This window comes from Salmo salar, chromosome 07 (assembly GCF_965601325.2).
Source record: "Salmo salar chromosome 07, fSalSal1, whole genome shotgun sequence".
NCBI lineage: Eukaryota > Metazoa > Chordata > Actinopteri > Salmoniformes > Salmonidae > Salmo > Salmo salar.
The window spans coordinates 55,460,624-55,484,866 of NC_138297.1; the positions used below are offsets into that span (position 1 = coordinate 55,460,624).

The window sequence follows — 24,243 nt, forward strand, 5'->3', positions numbered from 1 at the left end:
TGCGTTAAAATGACCGGCCACGAGTTGTGCCACCTCTGGGTGAACATGTTCTTGTTTGCTTAGGGCCCTATACAGCTCGTTGAGTGCAGTCTTAGTGCCAGCATCGGTTTGTAGTGGTAAATAGACGACTACGAAAAATAGAGATGAAAACTCTCGTAAATAGTATGGTCTACAAGTTATGAGGTATTCTAACTCAGGCAAGCAAAAACTTGAGACTTCCTTAACATTAGAGATTGTGCACCAGCTCCTGTTAAGAGACACACCCCTCCCCCTAGCCTTACATAAGCCATCCTGTCTAGACAATGCATGTTCGCCGACGTAATCTCGTTAGGAGGCCGCCTCGCCTGCCTCTTTTTTTGCGGCCGGTTCCTCTTTAGTGTCCTGGGGATTAGGGCCTAGTCCGGAGTAAGCAGAATGTTTAGAGCTGCCGACTTGTTGAAGTAGAACTCTTCATCCAAATCGAGGTAAGTGATCGCCGATGTCCAGAAGCCATTTTCAGTCATAGGAAATTAAGGGGGAGACATTATGTACAGAAGAAGTTAAGATCAACATAAAAGAAACATAAAATAGCCGAAATGGTCTGGAGCCCGTAAAAGGTCGCTTTCCACAGCAGTGCCATACTGGGTGTGTCTAAATACAAAGTGTCACTTGGTGTTAGTCAATTCAAATGAAGGGAAATAACATTGTGGGCAAAATGATTAATCATATCACTTCAGTATATGGTTTGTAAAGGCTTGATGACCATAGATTTGAGCATGCGAAGCCTCCATTTCAGAAAATCCTCCTTTATCTCAAATGTCTCATTGGTGTTACCATCATTGGTGTTACTATTCCTACTGGTGGCACAATGTTATCATAATGGTATCAATTGTTTTAAAGTCATTAAGCTACCATGTTAGTTGATTTCGAATGGGAAGATGTACCCAAATACATACACATTTTAAAATAGAGAAAATTAAGTTCATGTTTTCCAAATATCCTTGCCCAAATGCCACCGTATTTTAAGAATGACCCACATGCCATCACCCACACATACCATCCTATCCTTGTCATTCCCTACCTATTAGTATTATACTAGTCCAGCTCGCTCCCAGTCAACAACTGCTGAGGGTCTCTGGCAGAAGTTCTGAGAGTCTGGGGAATTCTCTCATCCTCGCCTTGCCTGGCCCTTTTTTTCTTTATTTGATAAATCTGCGATCTCTTCCCCTGCTCTGAAATGCCTTTAGATATAATTAATATTGAATAAAGCTGCGCCGAAGCTTCTGCCCGGTCTCTTTCAAGTACCAGGGTTACTTCAAACTTCCCTATTGTTAGTTCCGATTTCTCTAGCTTTCCCTGATGCTGGAACATTCCGCCGCACTAACTTGCTAGGAAGTATTTTCATGTTCTCTTTCTCTTTGAGGTTTCAGCCGCCGAGTGGCGAGGGAAACGGTTTGAGCTTCTTCCTTCAACTAGGAAACCTCGACGTGGTACACATCATTTCATATTCATGAGATGTTGGTCGACGGGGAGATAAATCATTGATTTGGTTTCCATTAGCCTGAGAAAGAAAACGCTGGAAATTGATGGTGGCCATTTAAAAAAATCATTTTTTAGCACCACTCTATTCAGGAGGTGAAATTGACAGCAAACTGAAATGGGAACAACAGCTATGCTACGGAGAGGCCGCTTTTCCCATTACAGTTGCACATCAAGTTCATGTGATGGAATTGACTAGAGCCTAAATGAATTTGACCCTAACTCTGCTCACTACCACTGCAGTAAAGCCTACTGGGGTCAACAGGCAAACAGAGACATGTACACACACACACACATACATTACACTCATGCGCATAACAATACACACACACACACACACACACACACACACACACACACACACACACACACACACACACACACACACACACACACACACACACACACACACACACACTCCCTACTTTACTCAAGCTTTGGTGATTGTTGTTGTTACCTTGAGAACTCAGCTTCTTTCTCTGTCCACAATAGAGGGCCTGTGAGGGGGCATGGTCTGTCACCTTAACCAGCCAGTAAAGGACAGCTGTTGGTCTGATTGATGTACGGATAGGGCGAGGGGGGAGGTGCCTGTCCTCATGGAGATGGGTGAAGATGACTTCTGTATTTACATTAAGGGGTCATTATGAGGGGGCTTAAATGGAGACATATTTCACTCCCGGTATAGACACACCACTAGATAATGCAGGTGGGTGTGTGTGGGTGTGAGTGTGTGGGTGGGTACGTGTGTGTGTAGGTGCGTATGCAATAATTAGTATGTAGTAAATAAATTAGCACATTCTCCTTGTGGAGTCCTCTGTATTAAGCCTTTTGCCCCCAACTCTGTTCACCAGAGGAGATAGAGAGAGTGCATGCAGAACTCTGCAAAAATATCCTCCTTATACAACGTAAAACACCAAATAATGCATGCACTATAGCAGAATTAGGCCGATACCCGCTAATTATCAAAATCCAGTAAAGAGCCGTTAAATTCTACAACCACCTATAAGGAAGCGATTCCCAAACTTTCCATTACAAAGCCATCACCTATAGAGAGATTAACCTAGTGAAGAGTCCCCTAAGAAAGCTGGTCCTGGGGCTCTGTTCTTTCAAAGAGAATTCGTAAAAATCCAAATAACTTCACAGATCTTCATTGTGAAGGGTTTAAACACTGTTTCCCATGCTTGTTCAATGAACCATAAACAATTAATGAACATGCACCTGGAGAAAGGTCGTTAAGACACTAACAGCTTACAGACGGTAGGCAATTAAGGTCACAGTTATGAAAACTTAGGACACTAAAGAGGCATTTCTACTGACTCTGAAAAACACCAAAAGAAAGATGCCCAGGATCCTGCTCATCTGCGTGAACGTGCCTTAGGCATGCTGCAAGGAGGCATGAGGACTGCAGATGTGGCCAGGGCAATAAATTGCAATGTCTGTACTGTGAGACGCCTAAGACAGCGCTACAGAGAGACAGGATGGACAGCTGATCGTCCTCGCAGTGACAGACCACGTGTAACCACACCTGCACAGGATCGGTACATCCGAACATCACACCTGCGGGACAGGTACAGGATGGCAACAACAACTGCCGGATTTACACCAGGAACGCACAATCCCTCCATCAGTGCTCAGACTGTCCGCAATAGGCTGAGAGAGGCTGGACTGAGGGCTTGTAGACCTGTTTTCAGGCAGGTCCTCACCAGACATCACCGGCAACAACGTCATATTTCTCTTTTGTTTATTGTCTATTTCACTTGCTTTGACAATGTTAACATATGTTTCCCATGGAGGGAGGGAGAGAGGGAGAGAGAGAGAGATTGACACAGATTGAGTGATTTGTACTAGCTAGTCATTGAGCGCCTGTTGGTCTCGATAATGGATTTCAGTACCGTTACAGAATATAAATGTCTTCCCTCTATCGCTGTGGCATGTAAACCCTGGGCTGTATGAATTTTAATTTCTGCCTTTTTAAGGGAAAGCCGATCCCAAAGCATTGTGTGAAAGCACTACTATGGTCTTGATAATAGACCCATCAACAGTTCAGTTGAATTGACACAGCGGAGATGTTTGCTGTTAATGAAAAGCACTTACTTGGGTAAAGTGTATTATTATTTGTTATATTAAATTAACACACAGATATTGCAATATTTCATGGTATGTTGAACAAGTACCTCAAAATAATCTGGGAGCATGAGCAGCAGTGTGTGGTGTTGAACAGGTACATCAAAATAATCTGGGAGCATGAACAGCAGTGTGTGGTGTTGAACAGGTACATCAAAATAATCTGGGAGCATGAGCGGCAGTGTGTGGTGTTGAACAAGTACATCAAAATAATCTGGGAGCATGAGCGGCAGTGTGTGGTGTTGAACAGGTACATCAAAATAATCTGGGAGCATGGGCGGCAGTGTGTGGTGTTGAACAGGTACATAAAAATAATCTGGGAGCATGGGCGGCAGTGTGTGGTGTTGAACAGGTACATCGAAATAATCTGGGAGCATGAGCGGCAGTGTGTGGTGTTGAACAGGTACATCGAAATAATCTGGGAGCATGAGCGGCAGTGTGTGGTGTTGAACAGGTACATCAAAATAATCTGGGAGCATGAGCGGCAGTGTGTGGTGTTGAACAGGTACATCAAAATAATCTGGGAGCATGAGCGGCAGTGTGTGGTGTTGAACAGGTACATCAAAATAATCTGGGAGCATGAGCGGCAGTGTGTGGTGTTGAACAGGTACATCAAAATAATCTGGGAGCATGAGCGGCAGTGTGTGGTGTTGAACAGGTACATCAAAATAATCTGGGAGCATGAGCGGCAGTGTGTGGTGTTGAACAGGTACATCAAAATAATCTGGGAGCATGAGCGGCAGTGTGTGGTGTTGAACAGGTACATCAAAATAATCTGGGAGCATGGGCGGCAGTGTGTGGTGTTGAACAGGTACATAAAAATAATCTGGGAGCATGGGCGGCAGTGTGTGGTGTTGAACAGGTACATCAAAATAATCTGGGAGCATGAGCGGCAGTGTGTGGTGTTGAACAGGTACATCAAAATAATCTGGGAGCATGAGCGGCAGTGTGTGGTGTTGAACAGGTACATCAAAATAATCTGGGAGCATGAGCGGCAGTGTGTGGTGTTGAACAGGTACATCAAAATAATCTGGGAGCATGAGCGGCAGTGTGTGGTGTTGAACAGGTACATCAAAATAATCTGGGAGCATGAACAGCAGTGTGTGGTGTTGAACAGGTATCACAGCATTGAATTGTGCAGTTTCGCGAGGTTATAGAAATGGAATGTTATAGAAAATGTGTATAGAACAAACATCTTTAAAGACTTTCTCTACCAGAAGTTATGTTTATTCTATACATGGTGCTACTATACCCTTAGCCTAACAGCTTTCTTTCCTCTTCTCCTTTCCTTGTCTCATTTCCTAGATAGGACCAGATAGGTTTTCAACACATTGCTGTAATTTGTCAAGCCCTTTGCAATCAATGGTCGTGAAGGGAAGGATATGAGAAAAGAAAGCTATTTATAACCATTGAGATGCAGCCAATGATGGTGTAGGTCATGGTAGAAGTTGAACCTATCCCAATCCTAACCTTTACTGTCATGAAGCTGTGAAAATAATATCATCCCTGGTTAGGGGTTGTTACGGGAAACCTCTACCTACCCCACTAATGTCATCATTAGTTCAGGGGTCAAAGTTGAAAATGTCATGTAACCCCAGAGCAGAGATCAGATGAAGTGATTACATAGGGTCCGTGTACACAGGCAGCCCAATTCAGATTTGCTTACACTAATTGGTCTTTTGAACAATCGGATGAGCTCTGAAATGGACTGTGATTGGTCAAAAGACCAATTAGTGACAAAAATATCCGAATTTGGCTGCCTGTCTAAACGCAGTCATAGTGTGTGTGTGTGTGTGTGTGAGAGAGAGGGAGGGAAAGAGAGAGAGAGAGATTCTATGAATAGAAAAGAAGGGCAGACGGAACAAGACAAACACCCTCAGCCTCTCTATCTCCCCCTGTCAGAGACCAGCGGCGAGCGATTAGTCATGTCTTTGAAGCCCCAGCCATCCGTCTCTGCCCCGGCTCCGGGTGCCATTACTCTGGTCTGGCTGTATAGGGCGGGAACTGTAACAGATGCTGGGTGTTCTGGGCTCTCTTAATCAGCCTGAGTGGTCTATCGAACAAGGGCACTGGAGGAGACTGTGTGTGTCTCAAATGGCCCTCTATTCCCATGTAGTGCAACACTTTGGCTAGTAAATTCAATACTACTGTATTCATACCCTAAGATATTGCAACTTATGTCCTCTAATATAATACAATAGCATCACGTTACCCTAATGTACCACCCCATACAGTACATAAATACAACATAAGCCCATGGCTCTTGGTCTGTAGAGAGCAGCAGGTTAGAGGTTCACGTTGAGGATGACAGTGCTTCAGATCGATAGCTATCTGTGTTATTGTCTAGCCAGGCCAAGAGAGAGGGAGATTAAGAGGGGATGAATGAGATGTGGATGAGTGACAAGTTCAGTCCCCCTACCAGGTGTGATCTGTGTCTGGGCTTTAGTACAGCCTGAGGCTGGGGCTCCACAGAGAGAGAGACAACCCCCAGCACCTCACCTCTCTGGTGCCTCTGTTTCTCGCTCTCTGTTTCTTCCTCTAACTCTCTCTTGATCTCTCAAACACTCTCTCTTTCTGTCTTTCTCTCCCTCTGTCCTTTGTTCACTCTTTCTTTCTTTCTTTGTCTGATTCTCTCGCTCTCTCAAATGCTCTCTCTTTCTGTCTTTCTCTCCCTCTCTGTCCTTTGTTCACTCTTTCTTTGTCTTTCTCTCTCCCTCTCTCCTCTGTCCTTTATTCACTCTTTCTTTGTCTCTGTCTCTGTCTCTGTCTCCGTCTCTGTCAATTTCAATATAAGGGCCTTTATTGGCATGGGAAACAGATGTTTAAATTGCCAAAGCAAGTGAAATAGATTATAAACAATACAAAAGTGACAGTAAACATTACACTTACAAAAGTACCAAAAAAATAAAGACATTTGTCATATTATGGCTCTGATCAGGCCCTACACCCAACAAGGGCACTGCGTTCATCCACCTCTGGCCTGCTGGCCCCCCTACCTCTGAGGAAGCACAGTTCCCGCTCAGCCCAGTCAAAACTGTTCGCTGCTCTGGCACCCCAATGGTGGAACAAGCTCCCTCACGACGCCAGGACAGCGGCGTCAATCACCACCTTCCGGAGACACCTGAAACCCCACCTCTTCAAGGAATACCTGGGATAGGATAAAGTAATCCTTCTAACCCCCCCCTTAAAAGATTTAGATGCACTATTGTAAAGTGGTTGTTCCACTGGATATCATAAGGTGAATGCACCAATTTGTAAGTCGCTCTGGATAAGAGCGTCTGCTAATTGACTTAAATGTAATGTAAATGTAATTATGTCTATATACAGTGTTGTAATGATGTGCAAATAGTTAAAGTACAAAAGAGAAAATAAATAAACATAAATATAGGTTGTATTTACAATGGTGTTTGTTCTTCACTGGTTGCCCTTTTCTTGTGGCAACAGGTCACAAATGTTGATGCTGTGATTGCACATGGTGGTATTTCACCCAATAGATATGGGAGTTTATAAAAATTGGATTTGTTTTCGATTTCTTTGTGGATCTGTGTAATCTGAAGGAAATATGTGTCTCTAATATGGTCATACATTTGGCAGCAGGTTAGGAAGTGCAGCTCAGTTTCCACCTCATTTTGTGGGCAGTGTGCACATAGCCTGTCTTCTCTTGAAAGCTAGGTCTGCCTACGGCGGCCTTTCTCAATAGCAAGGCTATCCTCACTGAGTCTGTACATAGTCAAAGATTTCCTTAATTTTGAGTCTGTCACAGTGGTCAGGTATTCTGCCACTGTGTACTCTCTGTTTAGGGCCAAATAGCATTCTAGTTTTCTCAGTTTTGGGGTAAATGTGTCAAGTATTTATCTTTTAGTTTTCTCATGATTTGGTTTGGTCTAATTGTGTTGTTGTCCTGGGGCTCTGTGGGGTCTGTTTGTGTTTTTGAACAGAGCCCCAGGACCAGCTTGCTTAGGTTTATTTATCTGTAGGTGATGGCTTTGTTATGGATGGTTTGGGAATAGCTTCCGTTTTGGTGGTTGTAGAATTTGACGTCTCTTTTCTGGATTTTGATAATTAGCGGGTATCGGCCTAATTCTGTTCTGCGTGCATTATTTGGTGTTTTTGCAATGCTTTTGCAATGTGTTCTATAACAAGTATTTTTTGCCAGATCCTAATTGGTATGTTGAATGTTATGTTCCTTTTTATGTTCCTTCTTGCCTGGTCTCAGATAGGTCACAACGTTGTGAAAGTTACCAGTGGCGCTGATGTTTAGGCTGAGGTATGTATAGTTTTTTGTGTGCTCCAGGGCAACGGTGTCTAGATGGAAATTGTATTTGTGGTCCTGGCAACAGGACCTTTTTGGAACACCATTATTTTTGTCTTACTGAGATTTACTGTCAGGGCCCAGGTCTGACAGAATCGGTGCAGAAGATCTAGGTGCTGCTGAAGCACCAGATCATCAGTAGACATTTGACTTCAGATTCTAGTAGGGTGAGGCCAGGTGCTGCAGACTGTTCTAGTGCCCTCACCAATTCGTTGATATATATGTTGAAGAGGTGGGGATTTAGCTGCATCCCTTTTTGAAGAGAGCGCCGGAGGGGATGGCTGCTGTTTCATGGGCTCTTAACCAACCGTGTTATTTTGTTTGTTTTTTTGCATTGTTTATAACTTATTTTATACATAATGTTGCTGCTACTGTCTTTATGACCGAAAAGAGCTTCTGGACATCAGAACAGCGATGACTCACCTTGAGCTGGGCGAATCATTTTTCTTAAATGAGTCGGACGAGAGGTATTTACTCCAGACACCCGAACAGGCCCTCATCCTCGTCATTGACCAGAGAAAGAGACGTAGGTATCGCGGGAGAAGGTCGGGGTGCCTTGTGAGGATCCGGCGACGAGTGGCTAATCTGCAATTTGCCATCGGTACTATTGGCCAACGTACAATCGCTGGATAATTAAGTTGACGAACTACAAGCACGTATATCCTACCAACAGGACATTCAAAACTGTAATATCTTATGTTTCACCGAGTCGTGGCTGAACGACGACATAAATAACATACAGCTGGTGGGTTATACACTGTATCGGCAGGATACAACAGCAGCCTATGATAAGACAAGGGGTGTTGGTCTATGTATATTTGTAAACAACAGCTGGTGCACGATATCTAAGGAAGTCTCAACGTTTTGCTCGCCTGAGTATCTCGCCTGAGTATCTCATGATAAGCTGTAGACCACACTATCTACCTAGAGAGTTTTCATCTATATTCTTTGTAGCTGTCTATTTACCACCACAAACTGATGCTGGCACTAAGAACACACCCAGCGAGCTGTATACAGCCATAAGCAAACAGGAAAACGCTCATCCAGAGGCGGCGCTCCTAGTGGCCGGGGACATTAATACAGGGAAACTTAAATCTGTTTTACCTCATTTCTACCAACATGTTAAATGTTTGACCAGAGGGAGAAAAAAAACTCTAGACCGTCTTTACTCCACAGACAGAGACGTGTACAAATCTCTCCCTCGCCCTCCATTTGGCAAATCAGACCATAATTCTATCCTCCTGATTCCTGCTTACAAGCTCAAATGAAAGCAGGAAGCACCAGTGACTCGCTCAATAAAAAAGTGGTCAAATGAAGCAGATACTAAGCTACAGGACTGTTTTGCTAGCACAGACTGGAATATGGTCCGGGATTCTTCCGATGGCATTGAGGAGTACACCACATCAGTCACTGGCTTCATCAATAAGTGCATCGAAGACGTCGTCCCAACAGTGACTGTACGTAAATACCCCAACCAGAAGCCATGCATTACAGGCAACATCCGCACTGAGCTAAAGGGTAGAGCTGCAGCTTCAAGGAGCGGGACTCTAACCCGGAAGCTTATAAGAAATCCCGCTATGCCCTCTGACGAACCATCAAACAGGCAAAGCGTCAATACAAGACTAAGATCGAATCGTACTACACCGGCTCTGACACTCGTCGGATGCGTGTGGTGGTTAATTTCTTTACTATCAAATAAGGAGAGACAAACTTATCACACAAGTCAGAGTTATACGTTGACAAGTCATTGCTATTGCAAAGCTCTTATTATTAAAGATTTAGTTTAAGTATAACTCCGACTTGTGTGATAAGTTTGTCTCTTCTTATTTGATAGTAAAGAAATTAACCACCACATGTGGCAGGGCTTGAAAACTATCACAGATTACCAAGGGAAGCACCGCCAAGAGCTGCCCAGTGACACGAGTCTACCAAACAAGCTAAATTACTTCTATCCTCGCTTCGAGGCAAGTAACACTGAAACATGCATATGAGAGCATCGGCTGTTCCGGACGACTGTGTGATCACACTCTCCGCAGCCAATGTGAGGAAGACTTTAAAACAGGTCAACATTCACAAGGCCACAGGGCCAGACGGATTACCAGGACGTGCACTCCGAGAATGCGCAGACCAAATGGCAAGTGTCTTCACTGACATTTTCTGTAATCTGTAATACCAATATGTTTCAAGCAGACCACCATAGTGCCTGTACCCAAGAACACTAAGGTAACCTGCCTAAATGACTACCGACCCATAGCACTCACGTCTGTAGCCATGAAGTGCTTTGAAAGGCTGGTCATGGCTCACATCAACACCATCATCCCAGAAATCCTAGACCCACTCTAATTTGCATACCGCCCCAACAGATCCACAGATGATTCAATCTCTATTGCATTCCACACTGCCTTTTCACACCTGGACAAAAGGAACACCTATGTGAGAATGCTATTCATTGACTACAGCTCAGCGTTCAGCACCATAGTGCCCTCAAATCTCATCACTAAGCTAAGGACCCTGGGACTAAACACGTCCCTCTGCAACTGGATCCTGGACTTCCTGACGGGCTGCACCCACGCTGATCCTCAACACGGAGGCCCCTCGGGTGCGTGCTTAGTCCCCTCCTGTACTCCATGTTCACTCATGACTGCACTGCCAAACATGACTCCAACACCATCATTAAGTTTGCTGATGACGCAACAGAAGTAGGCCTGATCACCGACAACGACGAGACCTGTTGATGACAGACGTTCCGCTAGCGGAACCCCGTTCTGCCAGCGGGACCCCTAGCCAACAGCCAATGGGATAGCAGGGCGTGAAATACAAAACATAAAAAATCTAATAATTCAAATTTCTCAAACATACGACTATTTTACACCATTTTAAAGATACACTTCTCCTTAATGCAACCACATTGTCCGATTTCAAAAAGGCTTTACAGTGAAAGCAAAACATTAGATTATGTTAGCACACCACCTAAACAAGAAAAGCCACACAGCCATTTTCCTAGCAAGGAGAGGCGTCACAAAAACCAGAAATACAGCTAAAATTAAGCACTAACCTTTGACAATCTTCATCAGATGACACTCATAGGACATCATATTACACAATACATGTATGTTTTGTTCGATCAAGTTCATATTTATATCCAAAAACAGCATTTTACATTGGCGCGTGATGTTCAGAAAATTTTTGCCTCCCAAAACTTCCGGTGAATGTGCACATTAATTTACAGAAATACTCATCATAAACGTTGACAAAATATATAACAATTATTTAAAGAATTATAGATATACTACTCCGTAATGCAACCGCTGTGTCAGATTTTAAAATAGCTTTTCAGCGAAAAGCACATTGTTTAATATTCTGAGTACAGAGCAACCATCAATGCAAGCTATACAGCTACCCGCCAAGTCATGGCATCAGTAAAACTCTAAATTAGTGTTCTAAATCTTTCCTTACCTTTGCTGATCTTCGGCGGAATGCACTCGCAGGACTCCCACTTCCACAAGAAATGTTCATTTGTTCAATAAAGTCCATCATTTATGTCCAAATACCTCCGTTTTGTTGGCGCGTCCAGAACACTATTCCAAAGGCACGATGCGGGAGCGCCATTCAATAGACGAAAAGCTAAAAAGTTCCATTACCATTTGTAGAAACATGTCAAACAATGTTTACAATAAATCCTTAGGGTGTTTTTAACATAAATAATCGATAATATTCCAACTGGACAATAGCGTATTCATTACAGAAGAAAAATAAAAAATGCTGGCCATGCGTGAATGCACATGAAGTAACTACATGACCTCAGACAGTCCACTGCTTGAACCGGCTGTTATTCCCTCAAACAACTTTCTAAAGACTGTTGACATCTAGTGGAAGCCTTAGGAAGTGCAACATGACATCACAGACACTGTAGTTTCAATAGGCAATGGTTTGAAAGACTACAAGTGTCAGATTTCCCACTTCCTGGTTGGATTTTTCTCAGGTTTTTGCCTGCCATATGAGTTCTGTTATACTCACAGACATAATTCAAACAGTTTTAGAAACTTCAGAGTGTTTTCTATCCAAATCTACTAATAATATGCAAATATTTGACTCTGGGCCCGAGTATTAGGCAGTTTACTCTGGGCACGCTTTTCATCCAAAAGTGAAAATACTGCCCCCTATACCTTAACAGGTTTTAAGGAGGAGGTCAGAGACCTGGCCGTGTGGTGCCAGGACAGCAACCTCTCCCTCAATGTGATCAAGACAAAGGAGATGATTGTGGACTACAGGAAAAGGAAGACCGAGCACGCCCCCATTCTCATCAACAGGGCTGTAGTGGAGCAGGTTGAGAGCTTCAAGTTCCTTGGTGTCCACATCACAAACTAACATGGTCCAAGCACACCAAGACAGTTGTGAAGAGGGCACGGCAAAACCTATTCCCTCTCAGGAGACTGAAAAGATTTGGCATGGGTCCTCATATCCTCAAAAGGTTCTACAGCTGCACCATCGAGAGCATCCTGACGGGTTGCATCACTGCCTGGTATGGCAACTACTCGGCCTCCGACTGCAGAGGGTAGTGCGTACGGCCCAGTACATCACTGGGGCCAAGCTTCCTGCCATCCAGGACCTCTACAAGGCCATAAAATTGTCAAAGACTCCAGCCACCCTAGTCATAGACTGTTCTCTCTGCTACTGCACGGCAAGCGATACCGGAGCGCCAAGTCTAGGTTCAAGAGGCTTCTAAACAGCTTCTACCCCCAAGCCATAAGACTCCGGAACAGCTAATCAAATGGCTACTCAGACTATTTGCATTGCCCCCCCCCCCCCCCCCCCTTTATGCTGCTGCTATTCTCTGTTATTATCTATCCATAGTCACCTACATATACATTTTACCTCGACTAACCAGTGCCCCCGCACATTGACTCTGTACCGGTACCCCCCTGTATATAGCCTCGCTATTGTTATTTTACTGCTGCTCTTTAATTATTTGTTACTTTTATTTATTTAAAAAAAAAATTCTGCATAGTTGGTTAAGGGCTTGTAAGTAAGCATTTCACTGTGAGGTCTACACTTGTTGTATTCGGCGCATTAGAGAAATAAAATTGTATTTGATTTGTCTCACCCCCCGGCCCTTTTTAGAGAAATGTGTGTTTTTTGCCAATTTTAACCGCACACTTGTTGTTTGTGTACATGGATTTTATAATGCTGTGTGTTTTTCCCCCAACACCAATTTCCATCAATTTGTATAGCAGGCCCTCATGCCAAATTGAGCCGAAAGCAAATTGAGCCGAAACTGACTCACTCACTCACTCACTCACTCACTCACTCACTCACTCACTCACTCACTCACTCACTCACTCACTCACTCACTCACTCACTCACTCACTCACTCACTCGGTCAATTACATTTCAATTTAAGGGGCTTTATTAGCATGGGAAACATATGTTTACATATGAAATGTATAATAAACAAAAGTGAAAAACCAAAAAATGCCATTATGTTTATATGGAGTGTTGTAATAATGTGCAAATAGTTAAAGAACAAAAGGGAAAATAAATCTAGGTTGCGTGCGTGCTGGGTAGGGGGTGCATTACATAAACTACAGTGTAAATACTTCATTGCAAATAACTAAGAAACTAGTTACATTATTGGTAGCCATTTATGCAAGATACCCCTCACAACAAGGCATTGGGATGGGTGGAGTAGTGAACAGAGGTCTCTGCATGATGATGTCATTGATCAATGGACTGATGATGTCATGTGTATGTTCCCCATGCAGGGCAGTAACGTGGTGGAGGACCAGGACCTGCTGGAGATCGGGATCCTCAACTCAGCCCACAGACAGAGGCTGCTACAGGCCATACGCCTACTGCCCAGGGTCAGTACTGTGTGTGTGCGTTTGCGTGTACTGCAGTAAAAATGATCTAGCATCATTAGGATTCTGTGGAGGGGATAACATCAGAAGATGAACTCTTCACCAGTATAAATGAAATATTGTATATTGTATTTGTGCATCTCTGAGCGACGTTCTATCTAATCCTGGGGTCATTTCATGTTTTCATGTGTATCTGAGTTATTCGCCAATAGAACATCGCTCTAAAAACGATATAACATTCAAAATGGTTGAAACTTCCCTTGTGCAGTCACACACACAACCAATATAGCCAACTAAGTGAGAGATGTCAATTAAATGAGGGAGGGAGGGAGGGAGGGAGGGACTCTGGGTAACCAATCTTCTTAAATGTAATCTCAGTCAGCACTTTCCTTCTCTGATCCCTGCAAAGTTTTCAAACTACAGGGAAATCATCTCTCTTCTCCCTCACCTTGTGGAAAGAAGGATGCAAATCTTAGGAAAATGTCATACGATGTGCTCACTCCAAAGTCCCAACTCTTCTTCAAAGTTGGATCCCGAGTCCTTATTACTTCAGATATATCCTCTTCTATGAGAAAAAGCAGAATGCTCGTCTCCTCTGAAGTCGTGTTGCAAAAGAATTGCAAAAGAAAGTGCTGAGACACACTTACTGTGAAATATATTCTCACGTCACATAGGCCATCACACCATACCAAGTAAATATAGGGAAGAATAAGATGCATTTGCCTAATCCTAAATAAACCTTTAGCCCCTACACCCCTTGTTGATCTGAAGGATTTAGATAGCTATTCTGTAAGCAGTATGGAACTAGCCCTGCCTCTCCCTCTGAATGGCTAGGTGGGATCTTCTCTATAATGCTTATCATGTCCTTGGGTGCTAAGGGTTGATATGCAATTCAGAATCTTATATTCAATTTCTGTATTTAAGTCATCATTTTACATGCAGCACAGGCTATGCTTCCCCTCCCTCCCTCCATCTGTCTTCGTCCAGTTTGAGCCTTTGATGGTGTACTCTAGTTAGTATGTCATCTATATATCTGTAATTTATTGACGGTCTCTCCTTCCCTCTCTGCTCCCTCCTTCCCTCACTCTCTGCCTAGCTCCTTTCCTCACTCCCTGTCTCCCTCTCTGCCCCCCTCCCTCCCTGTCTCCCTCTCTGCTCCCCTCCCTCCTTTCCTCCCTCCCTGCCTCCCTGCATTCTTCCCTCCCTGCCTCCTTCTCTGCCCCCCTCCCTCCCTGCCTCCCTCTTTGCCCCCCTCCCTCCTTTCCTGCCTCCCTGCCTCCTTCCTTTCCTCCTTCCCTGTCTCCCTCTCTGCCCCCCTCCCTCCTTTCCTCCCTCCCTGCCTCCCTCTCTGCCCCCCTGCCTAGTTTGAGTGTCCTGTATCATTGCTCTTCATATCATCTAGTAACAGTCTGTCCCCTCCTCCTTCCCCCTCCAGGTGCGTCCTATCGGCTATGACGGTAACAACCCCACGTCAGTGGCTGAGTGGCTGGAGTCTTTGGAGCTGGGAGACTACACTAAGTCCTTCCTCATCAACGGATACACCTCCATGGAACTGGTCAAGAAGATCTGGGAGATAGAACTCATCAATGTGAGTCTATTACTGGTTATTGCTGGTTATTGCTCTTTTTTAATGTGCTTGCTGAAAACACACTGCTGTTATTCCCCATGCGCTACTATAGAAATACTGACTGAAGAAGACAGTAGAAGCAAGCACACACATTACTGTCAGTAAATGTTCATTTTCTAGTTTGTTTATTAGGATCTATCTTTAGTCCACAGAACAGATAGAAGATGACACGGGGAGCACAGGTGGAGGTCACATGGTCCCCCTGACAGATTTTGTCATCTTTGGATCGTTGGAACACACCGCTTGGTTGTGGGTTGCAGGGTTGGTGGGTTGGTTGCAGGGTTGGTGGGTTGCCGGGTTGGTGGATTGGTTACAGGGTTGGTGGGTTGGTTGGTTGGTGGGTTGGTTGGTTGGTGGGTTGGTTGGTTGGTGGGTTGCAGGGTTGGTGGGTTGCCGGGTTGGTGGATTGGTTACAGGGTTGGTGGGTTGGTTGGTTGGTGGGTTGGTTGGTTGGTGGGTTGGTTGGTTGGTGGGTTGCAGGGTTGGTGGGTTGCAGGGTTGGTGGATTGGTTACAGGGTTGGTGGGTTGGTTGGTTGGTTGGTTGGTTGGTTGGTTGGTTGGTTGGCGGATTGGTTACAGGGTTGGTGGGTTGGTTAGTGGGTTGGTTGATTGGTTACAGGGATGGTGGGTTGGTTACAGGGTTGGTGGGTTGGTTGGTGGGTTGGTTGATTGGTTACAGGGATGGTGGGTTGGTTACAGGGTTGGTGGGTTGGTTACAGGGTTGGTGGGTTGGTTACAGGGTTGGTGGGTTGGTTGGTGGGTTACAGGGTGGATGGGTTGGTTGGTGGGTTGGTTACAGGGTTGGTTACAGGGTGGGTGGGTTACAGGGTTGGTTACAGCGTTGGTGGGTTACAGGGTTGGTGGGTTACAGGGTTGGTGGGTTGGTTAGTGGGTTGTTTGCAGGGCTGGTGGGTTGGTTGGTTACAGGGTTGGTTACAGGGTTGGTGGGTTGGTAACAGGGTTGGTGGATTGGTGGGTTGTTAACAGGGTTGGTTGGTGGGTTACAGGGTTGGTGGGTTACAGGGTTGGTGGGTTGGTTAGTGGGTTGTTTGCAGGGCTGGTGGGTTGGTTGGTTACAGGGTTGGTGGGTTGGTAACTGGTTTGGTGGATTGGTGGGTTGTTAACAGGGTTGGTTGGTTGGTTGGTTACAGGGTTGGTGGGTTGGTAACTGGTTTGGTGGATTGGTGGGTTGTTAACAGGGTTGGTTGGTGGGTTACAGGGTTGGTGGGTTACAGGGTTGGTGGGTTGGTTAGTGGGTTGTTTGCAGGGCTGGTGGGTTGGTTGGTTACAGGGTTGGTTACAGGGTTGGTGGGTTGGTAACAGGGTTGGTGGATTGGTGGGTTGTTAACAGGGTTGGTTGGTGGGTTACAGGGTGGATGGGTTGGTTACAGGGTTGGTGGGTTGTTACAGGGTTGGTGGGTTGGTAACTGGTTTGGTGGGTTAGTTGGTGGGTTACAGGGTGGATGGGATGGTTACAGGGTTGGTGGGTTGGTTACAGGTTTGGTGGGTTGTTTGCAGGGCTGGTGGGTTGGTTGGTTACAGGGTTGGTAGGTTGGTTACAGGGTTGGTGGATTGGTGGGTTGGTAACAGGGTTGGTTGGTGGGTTACAGGGTGGATGGGTTGGTTACAGGGTTAGTGGGTTGGTTACAGGGTTGGTGGGTTGGTTACAGGGTTGGTGGTTTACAGGGTTGGTGGGTTGGTTACAGTGTTAGTGGGTTGGTTACAGGGTTGGTGGGTTACAGGGTTAGTGGGTTGGTTACAGTGTTAGTGGGTTGGTTACAGGGTTGGTGGGTTACAGGGTTGGTGGGTTGGTTACAGTGTTAGTGGGTTGGTTACAGGGTTGGTGGGTTACAGGGTTGGTGGGTTGGTTACAGTGTTAGTGGGTTGGTTACAGGGTTGGTGGGTTACAGGGTTGGTGGTTTACAGGGTTGGTGGTTTACAGGGTTGGTGGGTTGGTTAGTGGGTTGTTTGCAGGGCTGGTGGGTTGGTTGGTTACAGGGTAGGTGGATTGGTTGGTTGGTAACAGGTTTGGTTGGTGGGTTACAGGGTTGGTGGGTTACAGGGTTGGTGGGTTGGTTACAGGGTTGGTGGGTTGGCTACAGGGTTGGTGGGTTGGTTAGTGGGTTGTTTGCAGGGCTGGTGGGTTGGTTGGTTACAGGGTTGGTAGGTTGGTAACAGGGTTGTTGGATTGGTGGGTTGGTAACAGGGTTGGTGGGTTGGTTGGTGGGTTACAGGGTGGATTGGTTGGTTACAAGGTTGGTGGGTTGGTTACAGGGTGAGTGGGTTTGTAACAGGGTTGGTGGGTGGGTTACAGGGTTGGTAACAGGGTTGGTGGGTTGGTTGATGGGTTACAGGGTGGATTGGTTGGTTACAAGGTTGGTGGGTTGGTTACAGGGTGAGTGGGTTTGTAACAGGGTTGGTGGGTGGGTTACAGGGTTGGTAACAGGGTTGGTGGGTTGGTTGGTGGGTTACAGGGTGGATTGGTTGGTTACAAGGTTGGTGGGTTGGTTACAGGGTGAGTGTGTTTGTAACAGGGTTGGTGGGTGGGTTACAGGGTTGGTGGGCAGGTTACAGGGTTGGTGGGTTGGTTGGTTACAGGGTTGGTGGGTTGGTTACAGGGTTGGTGGGTTGGTTGGGGAAACGTTCGAGCCACTCTCTTCCTAGTACTTATTGTACTCTGCTGAACTGTAATAGCAGCCTAGTTCATCTGTTCAGAGATATGCTACTATATGTAAGAGCTTTCTGTGAATTGATGTAAATTGTCAGACACACACATGTACTGTACGCTAACACACACACACACACACACCTCCTGTATTTAGTGATCAGAGTTGATTAAATCGAGTGCCTGCTGGTTTCTGTGAGAAGAGAGGAGGATGGCGTGTTTTCTCTCCTCCGGTGCGGTATGAAGGGATGACTGATCCACTGGAGGGGGTAGAGAAAGGTGTAGAGAGAGATAGAGAGAGAGAGTTATATAAGCACTTGGGAGGCAATGTCTCACAACACCGGGGAAACCACCCACACTGTTTGTCCAGGGCGATGTGTAACACTGTTTGTCCAGGGCGATGTGTAACACTGTTTGTCCAGGGCGATGTGTAACACTGTTTGTCCAGGGAGATGTGGAACACTGTTTGTCCAGGGCGATGTGTAACACTGTTTGTCCAGGGCGATGTGTAACACGGTTTGTCCAGGGCGATGTGTAACACGGTTTGTCCAGGGCGATGTGTAACACTGTTTGTCCAGGGCGATGTGTAACACTGTTTGTCCAGGGCGATGTGGAGCACTGTTTGTCCAGGGCGATGTGGAGCACTGTTTGTCCAGGGCGATGTGGAACACTGTTTGTCCAGGGCGATGTGTAACACGGTTTGTCCAGGGCGATGTGGAACACTGTTTGTCCAGGGCGATGTGGAACACTGTTTGTCCAGGGCGATGTGGAGCACTGTTTGTCCAGGGCGATGTGTAACACTGTTTGTCCAGGGCGATGTGTAACACTGTTTGTCCAGGGCGATGTGTAACACTGTTTGTCCAGGGCGATGTGTAACACTGTTTGTCCAGGGCGATGTGTAACACTGTTTGTCCAGGGCGATGTGGAACACTGTTTGTCCAGGGCGATGTGGAACACGGTTTGTCCAGGGCGATGTGTAACACGGTTTGTCCAGGGCGATGTGTAACACTGTTTGTCCAGGGCGATGTGTAACACTATTTGTCCAGGGCGGTGTGGAACACTGTTTGTCCAGGGCGATGTGGAACACTGTTTGTCCAGGGCGATGTGGAACACTGTTTGTCCAGGGCGATGTGGAGCACTGTTTGTCCAGGGCGATGTGGAGCACTGTTTGTCCAGGGCGATGTGGAGCACTGTTTGTCCAGGGCGATGTGGAACACTGTTTGTCCAGGGCGATGTGGAGCACTGTTTGTCCAGGGCGATGTGGAACACTGTTTGTCCAGGGCGATGTGGAGCACTGTTTGTCCAGGGCGATGTGGAGCACTGTTTGTCCAGGGCGATGTGGAGCACTGTTTGTCCAGGGCGATGTGGAACACTGTTTGTCCAGGGCGATGTGGAGCACTGTTTGTCCAGGGCGATGTGGAACACTGTTTGTCCAGGGCGATGTGGAGCACTGTTTGTCCAGGGTCTCTCAGTAGTCTCTCAGTGGCCTGCTTTCCTTGTCGACTCTCTCTCTTCTGGGGGTGGAATGCATCTCAGTAGTCTCCTTTCCTCATCTCCTTTCCTCTCTCCTCTCCTCTCTGATCTGAAAACAAATGTGGAGGTGAAACGTATTACAGAAGGTGGATGTTAGTATACTGTTCAGATGGAGGAGAGGGATGGGGAGAGGAAATGGCTGTAGAGGATTGAGAGGAGGGTGTAGTTTGAGTTAGAGCCACAGGAGGGTAGAGAAGAGACCCGCAAAGATATTCACTTCTGCACAAAACTGTGTGTGTGTGTATGTACACTCCCCTGCATTTGTGTGTGTGTGTGTGTGTGTGTGTGTGTGTGTGTGTGTGTGTGTGTGTGTGTGTGTGTGTGTGTGTGTGTGTGTGTGTGTGTGTGTGTGTATGTACACTCCCCTGCATTTGTATGTGTGTGTGCGTATGTACACCCCTGCATTTGTGAGTTAATTTCAGTGCAATAGTTCATCTCTGTCAGATGTGGGACTCCCGTTCACACTATTATTAATTAAAACACATTGCTTCATTAGCACTTGAGCGTGTGACTCCAGGTGTGTGTGTGTGTGTGTGTGTGTGCGCGCGAGTGTGTGGTTCCTCACTACCAATCATTGAGAGCATGACTCCTGCTTCCCTCGCCTGATTACTGTATACAAATGACAGTACCATTACATTTGGGTTAGGGGGTTTCCACTGCGTCACACTGACACTGGGGACAGGAAAGAGGATGGGAACGACGTGTGTGTGTTTGGTGACAGAGAGAAGCCCTATAATGAGTATAGGAGGAGTGCAGCTGGACTCTGTCTCTGGGGTGATGTAGAGGTCAATGCCCTTCACACTGGCTACTGGAGAGAGAGAGAGCACAATTACACCCAACTAAATGATCAAACAAAAAGATAAATACTTGACACATTGGAAAGAATTATCCAAAAAACTGAGCAAACAAGAAGGCTATTTGGCCCTAAACAGAAAGTACACAGTGGCAGAATACTGACCACTGTGACTGACCCAAGGTTAAGGAACTCTTTGACTATGTACAGACTCAGTGAGCATAGCCTTGCTATTGAGAAAGGCCGCCATAGCCTGTCTTCTCTTGAGAGCCAGGTCTGCCTATGTGCACACTGCCCACAAAATGAGGTGGAAACTGAGCTGCACTTCCTAACCTCCTGCCAAATGTATGACCATATTAGAAACATGTATTTCCCTCAGATTACACAGACCCACAAAGAATTTGAAAACAAATCCAATTTTGATAAACTCCCATATCTATTGGGTGAAATACCACCGTGTGCAATCACAGCATCAACATTTGTGACCTGTTGTCACAAGAAAGGGCAACCAGTGAAGAACAAACACCATTGTAAATACAACCCATATTTATGTTGATTTATTTTCCCTTTTGTACTTTAACTATTTGCACATTGTTACAACACTGTACATAGCCATAATGTGACATTAGAAATGTCACAAAACTTCTGTGTGTACTGTTTACTGTTCATTTTTGTTGTTTCACTTGCTTTGGCAATCTAAACATATGTTTCCCATGCCAATAAAGCCCCTTAAATTGAGAGAGAGTATGTGTATATATAGAGGGAGAGTATAGAGAGAGAGAGAATATATGTATAGAGAGACTATAAAGAGCGAGAGAGTGTGTGTGTGTGTGTGTGTGTGTGTATGTAACTCCAAGTCAATCACACTTCTGTGAAGTCAAACTGTCCACTTAGGAAGCAACACTGATTGACAATACATTTCACATGCTGTTGTGCAAATGGAATAGACAACAGGTGGAAATTATAGGCAATTAGCAAGACACCCCGAATAAAGGAGTGGTTCTGCAGGTTGTGACCACAGACCACTTCTCAGTTCCTATGCTTCCTGGCTGATGTTTTGGTCACTTTTGAATGCTGGCGGTGCTTTCACTCTAGTGGTAGCATGAGACGGCGTCTACAACCCACACAAGTGGCTCAGGTAGTGCAGCTCATCCAGGATGGCACATCAATGCGAGCTGTGGCAAGAAGGTTTGCTGTGTCTGTCAGCGTAGTGTCCAGAGCATGGAGGCGCTACCAGGAGACAGGCCAGTACATCAGGAGACATGGAGGAGGCCGTAGGAGGGCAACAACCCAGCAGCAGGACCGCTACCTCTGCCTTTGTGCAAGGAGGAGCAGGAGAAGCACTGCCAGAGCCCTGCAAAATGACCTCCAGCAGGCCACAAATGTGCATGTGTCTGCTCAAACGGTCAGAAACAGACTCCATGAGGGTGGTATGAGGGCCCGACGTACATATATATGTATGTATGTATGTATGTATGTATGTATGTATGTATGTATGTATGTGTGTGTGTGTGTGTGTGTGTGTGTGTGTGTATGTGTGTGTGTGTGTGTGTGTGTGTGTGTGTGTGTGTGTGTGTGTGTGTGTGTGTGTGTGTGTATGTGTGTGTGTGTGTATGTGTGTGTGTGTGTGTGTGTGTGTGTGTGTGTGTGTGTGTGTGTGTGTGTGTGTGTATAGAGAGAGAATACCATGAGAGAGAGATGGTAAATAACAGAGGGAGAGTGATGGGGAGAATTGTTTCTCGATTGCTTTCCCAGTAAATCACTTTACTTTATAATCGCAATGGGCCACAGATTCTGTGGCGACCGGGAGACAATGGAGAGGCGGAGGGCCATTGTGGAAAGGTTTCAAACAGAACTAGGTGTCTGTGTGTGTACATATACAGGCCTGCTGTTGTGGGATGAGAATAATGTTGCTCCAGAAACACCTCTTAATCCGTCCTCTTCTGTACACACACACACACACACACAGACACACACACACACAGACACACACACACACACACACACACAGACACACACACACACACACACACACACACACACACACAGACACAGACACACGCAGACACAGAGAGAGACCAGTTGCAAGAGCTTCCTTGTTGCAACTGTCAATGAGGTAGACGTCAATGCTTCCATCTTCAGAACAGATCGCCAAGCCTCTCTCACAGAAGAAATGTGAGGAAGCACCAAATGTCCAACCATATTGAAATGGAACACCAATAAGAGCATTCTTATTGGACGATTTCAGGTAGCACCAAAATGTATTATTGTGCTGTGTAACTACTGAACACCACCATGAATCCTTCCAGTAGACAAATCATATTCAGCTTTTGAGCCACAGAGATCTACTTGATTTAGATCTGTTTTGAACTTTAAGATGGGCTTTTACCCTTGTTCTTTTCAGAGCTGCTTACATCCTAGACATGGGATTGGTAAGAATGCAAACTCATTCAAAGTGGAATAGGCAGGTAGCCTAGCGGTTAGGGGCGTTGGGCCAGTAACCCAAAGGTCGCTGGTTTGAATCCCGGGGCTGACTAGGTTAAATATGTGTCAATGTGCCCTTGAGCAAGGCACTTACTGCTAAATGCCTAAACTGTAAATGCAACAGAAAATGAATGATTGAAACAGACATGTAGCGTTTGTATTATTGCTATGATGACTATGACATGGATGGATGTTGGAGAGACAGCTGCAGTAACATAGCCATGCACAAGATGGCGCCACAGCCTTTCATTTCCACCTTCCTCCCTGTTGTCAGGCAGACAGAGTGGCACCACTCCATTAAGACACCTAGAGGAGGCAAAGGCTGAGAGCCCAGAATGGAGTAATTAGAAAATTCAACGTGATTGGAAAGCTTTCTAGAGAGTTAAAGTGGTAGAGAAGTTGAGGCTGTTATTTCCCCCCAGGACCTCTTCCTCTTAGTGTGAGACTTAGTGGTTTTCCTGACCCTCTCAGACCAGTGTTCATTTTGGCACTGTTTGTTAGATTTAGTCTTAGCCATTTTGTTTGCTATCCCTTATCCTTTCTCACCAAATGTTCGCGTAACAGGCTACTGGTAATGTTACCAGCGCCACGTTCAGTTTTAAAAACGTTCCTGAACGTTGCAGATAGAAATACCATGAATCGAGCCGACATTGTTCCTTATTCAACATGTCAGAGAGACATGTTTGTTTTACATAACATATTTCCATCTGAACATTCCAAAAGGTTGCGTCCTGCTGAACGCACCCCAGGTTGTTAGCTATAGCGTGTTAATGAGGTAACACGACTGAACAAGGTGTAGCTTTAACAAATGATTGAAAAGCTCTGTCTCAGAAACTATTGTCCAGTCCACTTAGTAGTCACATTTTTGTTCCAGAGATAATTTTGTCTCGTTATGTTTTAGTCAACTAAAATGAAAAATCATTTTACTTTATTTATAGTTTTTGTTCTGGGTCTATTTAGTCAGTTTTAGTCTTGTTAACTGCCAGTGAAAAATAGGTGTTTGATGAATATTTTAGTCACAATCTTTTTTGACAAAATGAACACTGTCTCAGACAGAGAACACGGTTTGGGGAGTGTGTGTGTTAGTGAATAAAAGCTGTGAGATCTCATTGAAAGCAGAGGTTATTTATGTTAGTTGGGACTACTAGTGATAACTAGTGTTGTCTACCTGGGCTAACAGATGAGTGTTTTCAGGTGGCTGTGTATTGCTTCATGCTCATTCCTTGCATGTGAGGGCGTGTTTCTGGGTAGTGCTGTAGGGTGCTCAGTGCCGTGTTCTTTGTGTGTGTGTGTGTGTGTGTGTGTGTGTGTGTGTGTGTGTGTGTGTG

General features: G+C 45.5%; 1 protein-coding gene across 3 annotated transcripts in view; it reads left to right on the forward strand.

Annotated features, from left to right (window-relative positions):
• Positions 1–24,243, forward strand: part of anks1b (ankyrin repeat and sterile alpha motif domain containing 1B) — a 332,396-nt gene that overhangs the window by 249,308 nt on the left and 58,845 nt on the right. For all 3 annotated transcript variants that reach the window (XM_082977782.1, XM_082977781.1, XM_082977783.1), the window contains exons 19-20: positions 13,717–13,815; positions 15,248–15,400. In XM_082977782.1, the coding sequence (XP_082833908.1) occupies positions 13,717–13,815; positions 15,248–15,400 (252 nt within the window). The remainder of the gene's footprint in view (positions 1–13,716; positions 13,816–15,247; positions 15,401–24,243) is intronic.